At 41.0% G+C, this 14,415-nt stretch overlaps 1 protein-coding gene across 1 annotated transcript in view; it reads right to left on the minus strand.

Moving 5' to 3' along the window:
- LDLR (low density lipoprotein receptor) overlaps nt 1-14,415 on the minus strand; it is a 43,647-nt gene that overhangs the window by 14,436 nt on the left and 14,796 nt on the right. The window contains exons 2-9 of the mRNA XM_089489070.1: nt 13,407-13,529; nt 12,056-12,178; nt 9,201-9,569; nt 8,428-8,550; nt 7,713-7,835; nt 4,818-4,937; nt 2,924-3,049; nt 431-602 (exon numbers count right to left, since the gene is read on the minus strand). Of these exons, the coding sequence (XP_089345196.1) occupies nt 431-602; nt 2,924-3,049; nt 4,818-4,937; nt 7,713-7,835; nt 8,428-8,550; nt 9,201-9,569; nt 12,056-12,178; nt 13,407-13,529 (1,279 nt within the window). The remainder of the gene's footprint in view (nt 1-430; nt 603-2,923; nt 3,050-4,817; nt 4,938-7,712; nt 7,836-8,427; nt 8,551-9,200; nt 9,570-12,055; nt 12,179-13,406; nt 13,530-14,415) is intronic.

The raw sequence follows: 14,415 nt of genomic DNA on the forward strand, positions 1-14,415 counted from the left end.
CCCTACAATACTTGCAGCAAAACAGATCCCCAATAGTCCCACTATACAGATGGAAGAGGAGGCAAAGAGAATAAAGACCAAAGGCTACCTCCTGACATTTGGATGTGGGTTAACAGTGCTGAAATCATTTTATCTTCTGCAGCTGTGCTAGGGAGTTATGGATAATGAGATGCATGCATTGGAATCGGAATTCAGATGTGCAGAGTGGAGACACTTAACCTCTTTAGTGTCTTAGTATGCAACATGGTCTAAAACCAGTTCTCAATCTGTCTTTCTCTCTTCATTCAACCAGTATGGGCACTTCTGGGTCATTTCCTCCTCTACAAATTAAATAGAGTTCTAGGACCAGCCCACTTCTTCATTTCCTCACTAGCTGACACATCTAACAACAAAGAGAGAACACTCTTTTCAGAGCAAGGACTGTGTTTACCTAAATATTTTCTTCTGAGAGCTGTCAGACCAGTAGATTTTGTTCTTGGCAACTTCCATATCCAAGGCCACTGCATTTTTGAGCTTGGGGATCAGACTAGTATACTCGCTGCGATCCAGAGTCATCTTCCTGACCTCGTGACGATTGGTAAAGAAGAGGTATGCAATGGTGCCTAGTAAAAGGGCAAGGCAAGGGAAATTTGTGATCTCTTAAGGCCTTTAGCTGGTCATTTTAGATCATTTTAAATACATATGCAAAGTTCAATCAAAGTCTGAAGAACTGTAATTCAAACCTGATCTTCCTCAATCCAAAAAGAAAGTTTACAGTTTGCATGCTACAGCTGACTAACTTCAGTCTTCAGAGATACAATCCCAAGATTCAAATCAATACAATTCATCCACATTTAAAAAAAAAAACCAAAGAAGAAGAAAAACAGCAAGGGTATATGAAGGGCACAAGCTTGGATGGAAAGATCTAACTGCATACAATAAAGAACAGTCAAACACTTCAAATAATTAAAATCAAGGATCAGGTAGTTAACCTGTTTCAAGGTAAAATCCACACAGTGCAATCTTGAAGGTAGTATTTTAACTTCAAGGGCATGCTACCACCTGCCATCAAGAATTGGTGATTTACACTCACTGAGAAAAGAAAAAAGTCACCATGGCCTGTTATAGACTGCCAAAATAAAGCTGCTTCGGGTCTCTTTGGAGGTATGCTATTTAAATGATGCATGGGTCCTAAGAGTCCGGAGGTCGTGCCAAAGCCACACTCCATTCCTAAGCACTGGAGTTCAGCTTTGGTGCAGCTTCTGGATTCTTAGGATGCATGCATCATTTAAACAGCATACCTCCAAAGAGACCCCAAGCAGCTTTATTTTGGCAGTCTGTAACAGGCCAACATATAAACAAAACACTATTCTGCCAAAACCAGAATTTAGCAGCAGGGAAAATCAATATTCGGTGTGAAGAATTCTTTCTTACACAAGCTAATAATAACTTACAAGGCACTACAGAAATAATAAAAAAAGCCCAGTAGGATTCAATCGATAAACTCTATTACAATATCAATGAAAATATTTAGGATGGCTGCTTATAAAAGGTTTCTGAAAAGAAAAACTTTATCTCAGTCCCCTTAAAAGTTTTATACATAACAAGTATGAAGATCCTTTGGTGCTCCAGATGTTTAGGATTGTAAACCTCGCAACTGGCCATGATGAGAGGTTTCTGATGGCATGCCAAACACTTCTCATCTTTAATATAAATACCCATGGCTTATTGCTGTTAAGATAACTTTTTAAAAAAATTTTTAGTTTTGGCAGCATTGACTTTAAAATAATGGATTTGTAAAGTTTGGTTCTACTGATGTGCCACTGATGAAGACTTTTGCATCACAACACATCTATTTTATGAAATAAATGTTGTAGAACAAGTCCTAGTAGGATTTTATGTTTGTAAGTTGTTAAACATTATAAAGGGTCCTGAGCAGTATTTACTTTTAACACTCAGCTGAACACATGAGACCTTGTATTTAGAAGACTGGCCCACCATGAGTGACAGATCTAGAAAGACTAAGGCCTGTTACAGACTGCCAAAATAAAGCTGCTTGGGGTCTCTTTGGAAGTATGCTGTTTAAATGATGCATGCATCCTAAGAATCCGAAAGCTGCACCAAAGCTGCACTCAGTACTTAGGAATGGAGTGTGGCTTTGGCGCGACCTCCAGACTCTTAGGACCCATGCATCATTTAAAGAGCATAACTCCAAAGAGACCCAAAGCAGCTTTATTTTGGCAGTCTGTAACAGGCCTAAAATTTGGAAAATTCTTATCATACACGCACACACACACACAAATTTTCTGCAACAGGACTAATAAACAGCAGCTTACTATTTAACAGACAGGAACAAAGTCAGGGAGAGGAAAGAAAGGAAGCATCTGAAGAAGTAAGCTTTTTCCCCATTACTCTCATAGGTGCTGCAAAATCCCTTTGCATATTGATTTTCCAGACTAACTTTGCTATGTCTTTGAGTATCAAGTGTTTACACGAAGCACCCCCTAAAAGCAAATGCCTGGGTGCAGGCAAAGGATCAAAGGTAGAATGAGCTGCTGCAGTTACTGTTAACACTGGGTCAGAGAACATGAAATTCTTTCTCTCACATGGATGTGTTCCATCTGGTAGTGCCTGTCACATTGCAACAATGCTGCTGAAATCTAGGCTTTGAAAAAAAGCATTATAATTCTCCTTAAGCAAACAAACATTCTGTTATTGATGAGGGGAGGGGGGATGAAATATCCAAGATGTTATATTAAAGGCAATTTATCATAGTAAAGGCTGTGTATTAAGACGTCCTACCTTATTCCAACTAAAAGTCAGTGCTCAGCAAGTGATAAATTAAGAATCAGGCCCACTTTCCTACCTATAGAGCAATTGCCAAGAACTCCAAGCTACTTGAAATGGTTGCATTTCTACTGTTATGCAGACAACTTGGGCTTACCAATCGCTTTGCAGGTCTTGGTTGCAGGGTCAATCTGATAGCCTTCTTTACATTCACATTTATAGCTTCCTTCCAAGTTCAGACAGCTTTGGCTACAGGTATCAGGGTTGAGACACTCATTGATATCTACAAAGCAAAGAGAAAGTTACTGAACACCCAATTAAAAAACAAACTAACCAATTGGTCTTTATGATGCAACCAACTTGCTTTGTAGAACCAGACTGGCATGAAATTTGTTCGCATTAAGAAACTCACATGACACAACATCAAACAAAGAGGAGATGGATGGAAGCAACCTCATCTTGGGTTTGCCACACCACACACTAGGTTTCTGTACAGTAAGAACTACCACTGGTATAAAAACACAAGCCTTCATCCACACAGATGACTTTCTCTGTGTATGGATAAGTGTGTGACAAGAGACTGAGAGCTACATATGAGTGTATGAGCAGCAAAATAATACTTCTCTTCGGGTAGATAAACAAAGCAAGCTTTCTGCTACTGAATACACACACAGCGCCTTACAACCTAAGAATGATGGGAATTTTAGTCCAGCACAGCAAGTCAGAGAAGGCTGTACCCTAGAACTGCATGCCTACCATTATTTCCTAGGGAGGGACATCAAGACAAGGGCTTCCCAAAAGCAGGAGGAACCGGCAACCCATTATCAGATCCCCCCCCCCTTTTTTTTTTTTGCATATGCATCTTTCATTAGGGATAGGTAATATGCAGACCTCCAGCTGTTACTGGACTACAACTCCCAGTATTCCTCAACACTGGCTATGCTGACTAGGACACCTGGGAGTTACAGTCTCGAGGAACACACTTGGCCTAGCTGGATGGATGGAAACAACAAAGTGCCACTTGTGAAGTGCCTCTTTTTAATGTGCTCAATACCACCACTGCAGAAATGTTTGGTGAATTCATGGGAAAAGGCCTTCTTGGTGGCTGCTCCCAGACTGTAGAATTCCCTCCTATGGAAAGCTAGTTTGGGCTCTCCTCTAGTCCTTTTCCAGCTGGCAAAGACCCTTCCATTTAACCAGGCCATTGAGCATTAACTGTTGGATTCAGAAGGTCTTTTAATTAGGGTATGTTGTATTCTCCCCAACTTCCGATTGATAATGTCCAGAACCAATTGAATCCCCCTCCTTTTATTATTTCTTATTCGTGGTTTGTTTATTAATTTTGACATATTGTTATGTACTTTTTAACCATGTTCTATTGTTTAATTTTATACTTGGGAGGGAGGGTTGGGCCGGGGTCTTGTGGGGCTTGTTGTTTTTATTGTTGTATATTGTATAAACTTTGCTGTTACCCGCCTCGATCCCCAAAATGGAAGAGATGGGATATAAATAAATATTTTATTTATTTGTTTGTTTGTTTTACATTCATACTTTTAAAATCACTGTTTAATTGTTTTTAACTTCTATATTTAGCTTACTTGCTAATTAGCTTACTTGCTGTTCACCGCTATGATCTTTGGAATAGCGGTATATAAATAAAACAAATTATTATTATTATTATTATTATTATTATTATTATTATATTATCCATAATTTCAATTGTATTTTGTTTCCACTCATGCTGAGTCATATTGTGTCTCATATTAGAAGGAAAGCTGAAGATACATATATTCAACCAAACAAACATGAGAATCAGCTGAACTTTATCGTAGTTAATTTCCCAGAGCTTGGAAAAGTTACATTTTAAACATTTCCCAGAACCATCCTGCCCGCATGGCCACTGGGATTCAGTGCTCAAAAAAGTAACTCTTCCATGCTCCGAGTAAGCATGGAAGTAAGCATGGAACTCTTCCAGCTCCGAGTAAGCATGAGATGCACCGAGTAAGAGGGAGACATTCTGCAAAAAGAGAAACAAGAGTCCAGCCATTTACCTTCACATTTTCTTTGGTCAATCAGCTGAAAGCCTTCAGGACACAAGCACTCATATCCGATTTTGAGGTCATTACATATGTGTGAGCAACCACCCTTGTTGGTCAAACATTCATTAGTTCCTGGAAGAAGATGATAACAAAACAAAACAATACATCATGGCACTATCCTCGGAGATATCACTTCCAAGGACCTTTTATTAGTTTTACCAAATTGTTTTATTGTGTTTTGTGGTTTTGCAGTTCTGTTCAGCATCACCTTGGGAGGCTTATAAATCTTTCAAAAAATAAAAAGGCGGTATATAAATAAACTTTTACTTACTTACTTACTTACTTAAATAAATGAAATGGCAGGAAACAGGCATGCAGTTCTTTCAGCATGGGCTTTCTCTGAGAAAGAGAGCCAGCTGGGGAACCATAAAGATTTTTAAAACTGCTGGGGAACCATAAGCCTTCCCTTCATGGGCTGCATCCATACTGCAGAAATAATGTAGTTTGACACCATTTTAACTACCATGGCTCAAGGCTATGGAATTCTGGGAATGGTAGTTTTGTGAGACATTTAGCCTTCTTTCAGAGAGCTCTGGGGCCACAACAAAGTACAATTCCCAGGATTCCACAGTTTTGAGTCATGGCAGTTAAAGTGGTGTCAAACTGGATTAGTTCTTCAGAGTGGATACAGCCTTGGTGGCCCTTTAGATATTTCACTACCAGAGTTACTGGAGAAGCTCTCTTCAAGCAACCAGATCCATAGGCTTTATCTATATAACCAGGAAGACCAAAAGATATGTGCCATAGGCCTGTTACAGACTGCCAAAATAAAGCTGCTTCGGGTCTCTTTGGAGGTATGCTGTTTAAATGATGCATGCATCCTAAGAATGCGGAAGCTGCACCAAAGCTGCACTCCAGTGCTTAGGAATGGAGTGTGGCTTTGGCGCGACCTCCGGACTCTTGGGATCCATGCATCATTTAAATAGCATACCTCCAAAGAGATCTGAAGCAGCTTTATTTTGGCAGTCTGTAACAGGCCATAATATCATTGTTTCACTATATAAAATTACAAACAGCACTGTTGATGTATTGTTGTCTATAGTGTTTATTCTTCTAACCTCTTCAACTTACAATGATAAATTCTAATTCACTTTTTAATCCAGTATCCTACAAACCTGCCATTACATTTCCATGGTAATTCCACTTGGGGATAAAACTAAGTAAAAGTCCTCTGACACTGACCAGAGCGTTTGGCCACCTTCCAGCTAAAGCAAAGGCATTCACAAAGGGCTTCAAAAGAATTAAATACGTGTCTTTTTAATTTCCTCAAATATTACTGATTACTGAGAATGAAATCTCTTACTGGTTGGGTATCCCTTATCTGAAAATCTGAAAGACTTCAAAATCCAAAACTGTCCCTGTGGCTGAGAAAGTAACACCTTTGCTTTCTGATGGTGCAATGTAAACAAACTTTATTTCATGCACAAAATTATTAAAAATATAAAATTACCTTCACACTAGGTGTATTAAGTGTATATGAAACCTAAATGAACTTCGTGTTGAGAGTTGTGTCTCATCTTTTTTTATATATAAAAAAAAGTCCAAAATCCAAAACACTTCTAGCCTCAGGCATTTTGGATAAGGGATACTGCGACGCAGCAGCTAAAAAGGCCAATGCAATTTTAGGCTGCATCAATAAAAGTATAGTGTCTAGCTCAAGGGAAGTAATAGTGCCACTATATTCTGCTCTGGTCAAGCCCCACCCAGAATATTGTGTCCAGTTCAGGGCACCACAATTTAAAAAGAATGTGGAGAAACTGGAGCATGTCCAAAGGAGAGCAACTAAAATAATGAAGGGTCTGGAAGCCATGCCCTACGAGGAACGACTTAGGGAGCTGGGGATGTTTAGCCTGGAGAAGAGAAGGTGAAGAGGTGATATGATAGCCCTGTTTAAATATTTGAAGGGATGTCATAATGAGGAGGGAGCAAGCTTGTTTTCTGCTGCTCCAGAGACTAGGACCCGGAACAATGGATGCAAGCTCCAGGAAAAGAGATTCCATCTCAACATTAGGAGGAACTTCCTGACAGTAAGGGCTGTCCGACAGTGGAACAAACTCCCTTGGAGGGTGATAGTCTCCTTCCTTGGAGGTCTTTAAACAGAGGCTGGATGGCCATCTGTTGGGGATGCTTTGATTTGGATTTCCTGCATGGCAGGGGGTTGGACTGGATGGCCCTTGTGGTCTCTTCCAACTCTATGATTCTATGAACTTGTAATTAATTCTAGAAAAATTGATGCTTACATCAACATTAAACTTTAATTAACTTTGGTTTTTATATTTAGGTCTAGCTTCAATAACTTCTTTCCTTGGGACAGTGCCTTACTCAGTGGCAGAAACACAAGTAACTATGGGAAGTCTCCTGGAAGTCACCATAGCTCTATGATTCATATACCCATTTATGTACCCACTGTACAGAATAGTTATCCAAGGATGAACTACACCAGGGGTAGGCAACCTGCGGCCCGCGGGCCGGATGCGGCCCAGCAAGGCCTTGGGACCGGCCCCAGCCGGGTCCTGCCGCCGATTGCAGCCGGGGCCTTTGGGGGGCAATTGTCCATAGAAGCCTCAGAAACATGCATTTATATTAACATTTTTTAAAAAATCAGCAAATTTTTTCGTGTGTCCTCCATTTTTTTTAAAAAAAAGTGTCTTCCATTTGAAAATTTTGTCCTACATTTGTCCTGGTTTATTTATATATTTAAATTTTTTAAAATTTTAAAATTATTTATTTTTTGGCTTTGGCCCCCCAGTTGTCTGAGGGACAGCAACCCGGCCCCCGGCTCAAAAAGGTTGCCTACCCCTGAACTACACAATACATTATAGGTAAAACATAATTATAATGTCTTACGGCATTCCTTGAGAGGCTCGTCTGACCAATCCCTGCAGTCTTTCAGGCCATTGCAGACTTTGTCCATAGTGATACATTCTCCAGAATGGCATTTAAATATGTTTGGTCCTTTGCAGGTTGTCACTGTCATAAATGTAAGAGAGCATTGTTTTCACATCCATTGTTTTGGATTACATGTCCCATATTCCTATACTGGAAAGGCTAATGTGGGGTTAGATAGCATACACTATGACAATAGTTTGATGAGGCAATGCACACACTTTCTCCACTAGCCAGCTCTGTATTTATTTTTTTAAAAGACAAAACTGAATCCTAAACCACTCTCAGTCCACAAGGGATCCCAGAGAGGTAGACAAAATTTAAAAAACAAACAAATGTTGCAAAAACAATAAAAGTAATAAAACACATGTAACCATCCAAGTGAACAAAGTCATATTTAAATATTTGGGCAAAAGAATTTCTAAAAAGTCATCACCTGGCACTAAAGTTGACAACAATCGAACCTCCTTGAGGAGGGCCATGGATCTACCACAGCGCTTGAAATAATGCACACTTCCCAGTAACAGACTTTACAGGAGGACCTCTATGATCTCAATATACGGGTTGAGTAAAATAATCTCTCTGCCCTGCAAAGCTTTGATCTCACCCCCCATGAACTTCCACCCTTGCTTGGACTTGTCACCCCAGGCCCATAAAGCCAAGAAGCAGAGCTCACCATTGACACAGCCAACCTCGTCGCTCATATCCTTGCAGTCGTTCTCCTTGTTGCACTGCAGGCTCCCGTGGATGCAAGTACCATCATTACATTGGAACTGATCTGGCCGGCACGTGACTTTAGCTAGACAGAAAGCAAAGGTTTTTAGAGACATGGAGCATCACAAGGCCTAACACCTGCATTAAATGTGTAGCTGCATTTGTTACAAGGTCACATAAAGCTACAAGTGCATCACTATATGACTCATGCATTAAATACAAAGAAAATTTCTCTCTGGCCACTGACCCTGTCTTACAAGATTATTACCTCCAACTAGAGTAGACTAACTGAATCACTTGCCAAACAGTAACAGAGTAAATCCCACAGCTGCTCCATTTGGGACTCTCAGGTGTGTTTAAGCCCTCTCTAGGAAGTCTGTCTCAGCTTTCTATTAATCTGAGCAATATTGCCTTAAGTAATTCCACAAATGGAAATAGTGGATCCCTCCAGATAACGTTGAACTGCTACCTCTCAGCAGCCCTATTGACTCAGCAGAGTCTATGTGGTGACTATTGGGAGCTACAGTTCAATCACATGTGGAGGCTGTACAACTGTTATCCTTCACCTGAAGCACTTTACTCCATTCTTCTGCTCAGAAAGCCTCCAGAGAAAAGATATGAATAGTTCCACCTTTCCCTGCTGAGGAACATGCAGGACATGTCCATCATAGCTTCCCAGCTTGCCGTCTATGGGAGAAACAGGCTCCCCTCTAACCCACACTTCTTGTAACTTACCACAGTTTGCCTCATCCGATTTGTCCTTGCAGTCAAAGCTGCCATCACATTGCCAACGCTGGTGGATGCACTCCCCACTGCCGCAGTGCAACTCCAAGGGAGAGCAAGGATTGGTCATCTCTCGCTTCCCACATTGTGCAAGTGATTCATCTGACCCATCCTTACAGTCCACATCATTGTCACAGACCCAGAGTTTAGGAATGCACTCTGAACTGTTGCAGTGAAACATTTCAGGATTACAGGTTGGGGGAGGGCAATGTTCTTCATCACTCCCATCATCACAATCATGGTCTTCATCACAGACAAACTCTAAGGTGATACAATTTCCATTTTTGCACTGAAATTCATTATCTGCACAGGTTTTAGGGGCTGGAAGAGAAAATGACAAAAATACCAGTCACGTGCTATCCTACATATGTCCTGGTCTATGATTGTAATTTAAAAAAGTGATTGATATCCAACATCCTCTTCATCTTTTACAACTTTCCCTAACCTTCAGACACTTCCCCTTCTTCTACCTTCCATACACTTTGAGGTAGGGTAAGAATGAATGAAAGTATAATGAGTAGGGCTATGAGAGAAGGATGTAGTAGGTAGAAGAAGATACAGAGGAGATAAATGGAATGGAAAGGAAATAGGGTATGGAAAAATGATTAAGAATAATTAAGGAGACATGAGTTCAGAGGAAGGATTTTCTTTGTTTGACTAGGTATGAGATTTTGGAAGCTGTTAGTGATTCATTAGTCAATATAGGCGGATTACAGACCGCCAGAAAGTATGCGCAGAGCACGTACTAGGGTTAGGAAGGGGTGGGGCTTCCGCACCCCCTAACCCTAGTACGCGCTCCACGCGCACGAAATGGCGACGGCTGTTCCACACGGCTGCTGCCATCTTGACATAGCGGACGCACTGCATCCGCACGTCGCGCCCAGGAAATGACGCCACGAGCACGCAAATAGCGCCTTGCGGTGTCTGCTCCGGGGCCTGAAAAGGAGCACGATTTCCGCACTCCTTCTCTGCAGCGTCCGGGAGCCACGCGGTTTAAAGGCTGCGGCTCCTGGACGCTGCAAGTGGAGGCGGAGCCAGACCGCTGCTTCTCGGCGGTCTGTAACCCGCCATAATCACCTTAAGAATGAAGATGTAGGCTAGGAATCTAAGAATAAGAATTATTTATGTTTTTATGTTGTTTTTAGATGATAAAACCATTTTGTCATGTTTATTTGTCTTGATGTTTTGTATGTTCATTTGTTTGTAGTGGTATTAGACTTCAGTGTTTGTGTGTGTAGAGAGAGAGAGAGAGATAGCTAAGTGTGGAGCAACTAAAAAAAACTACCCTACATTGCAGGAAGATCCATTTGGTGAGTCTATACCTGCATTTAGACGTTAGGGCAAAACCATTTGTGCACTGATTTGTTCTCTGTGCGTGCATGCACACAGTGTAACTATTAAACCAGGTTGCAGTAAATACCAGTCATGTTTTCTTCCTGCAGCATAGTTTAATATTAACACTGTGTGCATGCACACACGGAGAACTGTATATTACTGCAATTTCATACATTTTCATTTGAAAATGCTACCTGGAACCTTCTTGCCACTAACATCATAATTACTAGCTCCTAAAAAACCCCTGCTGTTTTGCAATCAGTAGTACATTTCTGTACAACTTGAGCACTTGTTCTAGAACAAGGATGGGCAGCCATGAGAGGCTAGAGGCCCACACTAGTCCACTACGAGACCTTGGAGAGCCATACCCCCCATTGCCAAAAACTAAAACAAAACAAAAACAAATTTACTTCTGTTTTATAAGAAAAGCCCCCCTCCCTGGGCCTAAAATGGCCCAGAGGCATCTCAAAATACAGCAAAAGTACCCCCCCAAACACTCTATAGAGGGCATTTTACAGCAAAAATAGTTTAATCCCTGGGAGCCAAAAAGGTGGCCCTGTGGAAGGCAGCCACATTCAGCCTATGGATTGCACTTTGCCCACTGCTGTTCCAAAAAGTTAATTTGACAAATTAAAATCAAAGTTTGAGTGCTTGGTTACATTCTGGTGTTCACAGGGGTGATTTATGTTCATCTAGTAAACTCCCTTTTGCATTTCTGATATGTCTAGTTCAAATGCAGACATTTCTTTGGTAATATCTTAAGATACTACCTTATGGTTCACACGAGCTCAGCTTTCTCACCTTAATACTGTGCTATCTCCCCTGCCTAAGTCTGCACAGAAATCACCCTTGGGTTCTGTAATAAATTACAAGGTTAACAGAATTATTACAGTGGACTACAGCAAGACATGATAAGGAAAATCCTGCTTTCTGCGAGTAACTCTTTAAAAGCAAATGCATGTTTTTGCAAATAATAGACATGGGGATATTTCTCCACTTAGATTAACTGTCACATGAGCTGCAGACCCAATGATCACTGATCCAGTTAAATTTAATTTGGCCTTGGGCAAATGAATCAGCTGATTATCTAAAATGTCATTCTTATTACACCACAAGCCTTTTGAATACAGTGCTCCAAATTTGGCCAGAGGAGCAGAATCCAGGCTTCTGGCTCAATGGCATTACTGAACACAAACAAATATAGGAATATTCTGAATATGGTAACCATGATCCAATTAGCACTATAGTGCAATTAGCATTCACTTCTACCGGAAATATCACAGAAGGAAAGAAACACGTAGGAATATTAAAAGCTCTTTATTGAAAGTGCAACACCAGAAATAATCTAATCTTCCCAAAATTCCAGAACATTGAGCCAGGGCAGTTAAAGTGGTGTCAAACTGGATTATTTCTACAGTGCAAATGCAACCTATGGCTTAGCAAAGAGCTGCAAAGCCCAGGACCTGACTTACGGCAGTTCTCTTCATCAGAGCCATTTTCACAGTCAGTTTGAGAGTCACACCGCCAGCTCAAATTGATGCAACGATTTATGCGGCCACCACAACTGAACTGGCCTGGATCACAGGTAACAGATTCTAAAAGAAAGAAGGGAAGAAAATCCAGTATTACACCACCATCTCATCTCATTTTGCGAGTCTGTGCTTGTTCGTGGATGGGTTGCAGAGAGATATTTACTCTGAGTTTTTAATCACATTAGAATCCTACATTGCCTGGAGGGGGTAGTGCAGAGAAGGGGGAGAGATTTGGCTAAAGGGTTTTTCCCCCCCTCTTTCATATGGCTGGATGGGGGAATAGAGATCCAAATCTGAGAGCAATACACTACAGAAATAATCCAGTTTGAGACCACTTTAACTACCCTCGCTCAATGCCAGGGAATTTTGGGAATTGTAGTTTTGTAAGACACTTAGCCTTCTCTGTCAGAGAGCTCTCATGCCACAATAAACTACAATTCCCAAGATTCCCTAGCACTGAACCAGGGCAGTTAAAGCAGTCTGACACTGGATTATTTCTGCAATGTGTTTTGGAGCATTCTTAACCAAGAGAGACATGGAGATAGTCATTAGAACCTTTTTATAGTTGTCTAATAAAACAACACAGTCTTGTGGCACCAATTTGCTTGACTAAAATGCACTGTTGTTTCTGAAGCAAGATACTAACATTGTTACCTCTGCCCCAAAAACTGGTCAAATAAATGCAGTTGCCAATAGCACGCAATCTCTCAAAGACCCTTTGAACACTTGCAGAAATAGCATTTTGCCTAGCATTCACATAACAATATTCTGTTGCCAAGGACATAGTACAATGCATACTGTGAATAACAGCATAACATTCAACTCCAGCTGACAGCAATGCAATGACTCCCAATTTTTAAAAGTCATTTTCTTCCATTCAGACAGTGGTATTGTAATCCCATACTACAATAAGGTGAACTGAATCTGATGCAGGTTTTTTCGCCACACTCTGCAATGAAATGTACATTTCCAACCTGGCAGTGAGCCTGCCAGGCACTCTCAAGACCATCAACTGTTCAGCATCAAGGCATGCTTCCCCTCCTGTCTATATCCCATGGGGACAAGTAGGAGACCATTCAACAACAGAACAATGAGTTTGGAGCATGATTCACAGAACTGTGAGAATAAGCCCTTTGACAGCATTGATCTTGAAAGTGTCTGAAGAACCCCAAAGTGTACTCTAACAAGCAAATGCGTGAACCTAGCAGCCTTCTGTAGGATGAATTAACAGGTTGAGAAAGTGGTGGGGAGCAAGTGGGAAAAGAAAGCTGGTCAAAGTTAGCTAACTTACTGCAGGCATCTGGGGACTCATCAGAACCATCTTGGCATTCAGCTTTGCCATCACAAATCCATTTGTAAGGGATGCATTCCCCATTCCCACACCGGAACTCATTCCTTCCACATAAATCCACAGCTGCAAAACAAAAGGAGACATCATTAGCTATTGGGAAGAGGAATCAACCTCCTAAAACTTACTGCCCATGTTGCTGCAACCATATCCTGTAAAATGTGAATCAAACATCTTTTATTTTGCAAGACTCTTAGTTGGAAGCCAATGTCTTCACCTTAGGAAAATCCAACTCAGCCTCATTGACTTATTTATCATCCTCAAAAGAAGTCAGTAGCAAACCTTCTCTGAATAAATCTTGCCAAGAAAACCCCAGGATAAGTTTGTCTTGGGGTTGCCATAAGTCAAAAACAACTTGAAGGCACACAACACACACAACCTACTCCTGCATCTGGGGAAGCAAGTTCAAGTTTATGGAAGCTCATGATACTAATATCTTTCTTTCAGTTAGGCTCAAAGGTGCTACAAGATCCCTTTGCATACAGTTTGCTCTCCCCATAAGTGGGGGATCCGTTCTCCCTCCCCCCTGCATGGGGAAAACCACCTATGCTCAAGTCCCATTAATTGTTATGGGGGTGCGTTCCTGCAGAGCACACACCATTTTCCCCCCTTGCGCTCTTCCTTGGACTGCTTACGTTCAAAGCAGCATATACAAAGTCTGTGTAAGGCAAGGGTGGGCTGTATAACCTACTCAATTTTATCTTCTAGAATTAATTCTAATCAGGAAGGCTTGCCAAACTTTAAAGATGGGGCCAGAAAGCACTCCCTGAAGATGGTTTTAAGTAGCAAGGAGATGCATCCAGAAGGGAAAGGTCCTTTGGATTTCTTTCTTCCTAGCTTTAAGGGCTTTTAAAAGTTAGCACTAGCACTGTGAATGTGCTTGCATACATGTGTGCACCTGAGAAAGCAAGAAGAGATATTTTATGACTATAGTAAGATATGTTATATTAGT

The sequence above is a fragment of the Sceloporus occidentalis genome, unplaced genomic scaffold (assembly GCF_023333645.1).
Source record: "Sceloporus occidentalis isolate IW3139 unplaced genomic scaffold, rSceOcc1.0.p SCAF_1, whole genome shotgun sequence".
NCBI lineage: Eukaryota > Metazoa > Chordata > Lepidosauria > Squamata > Phrynosomatidae > Sceloporus > Sceloporus occidentalis.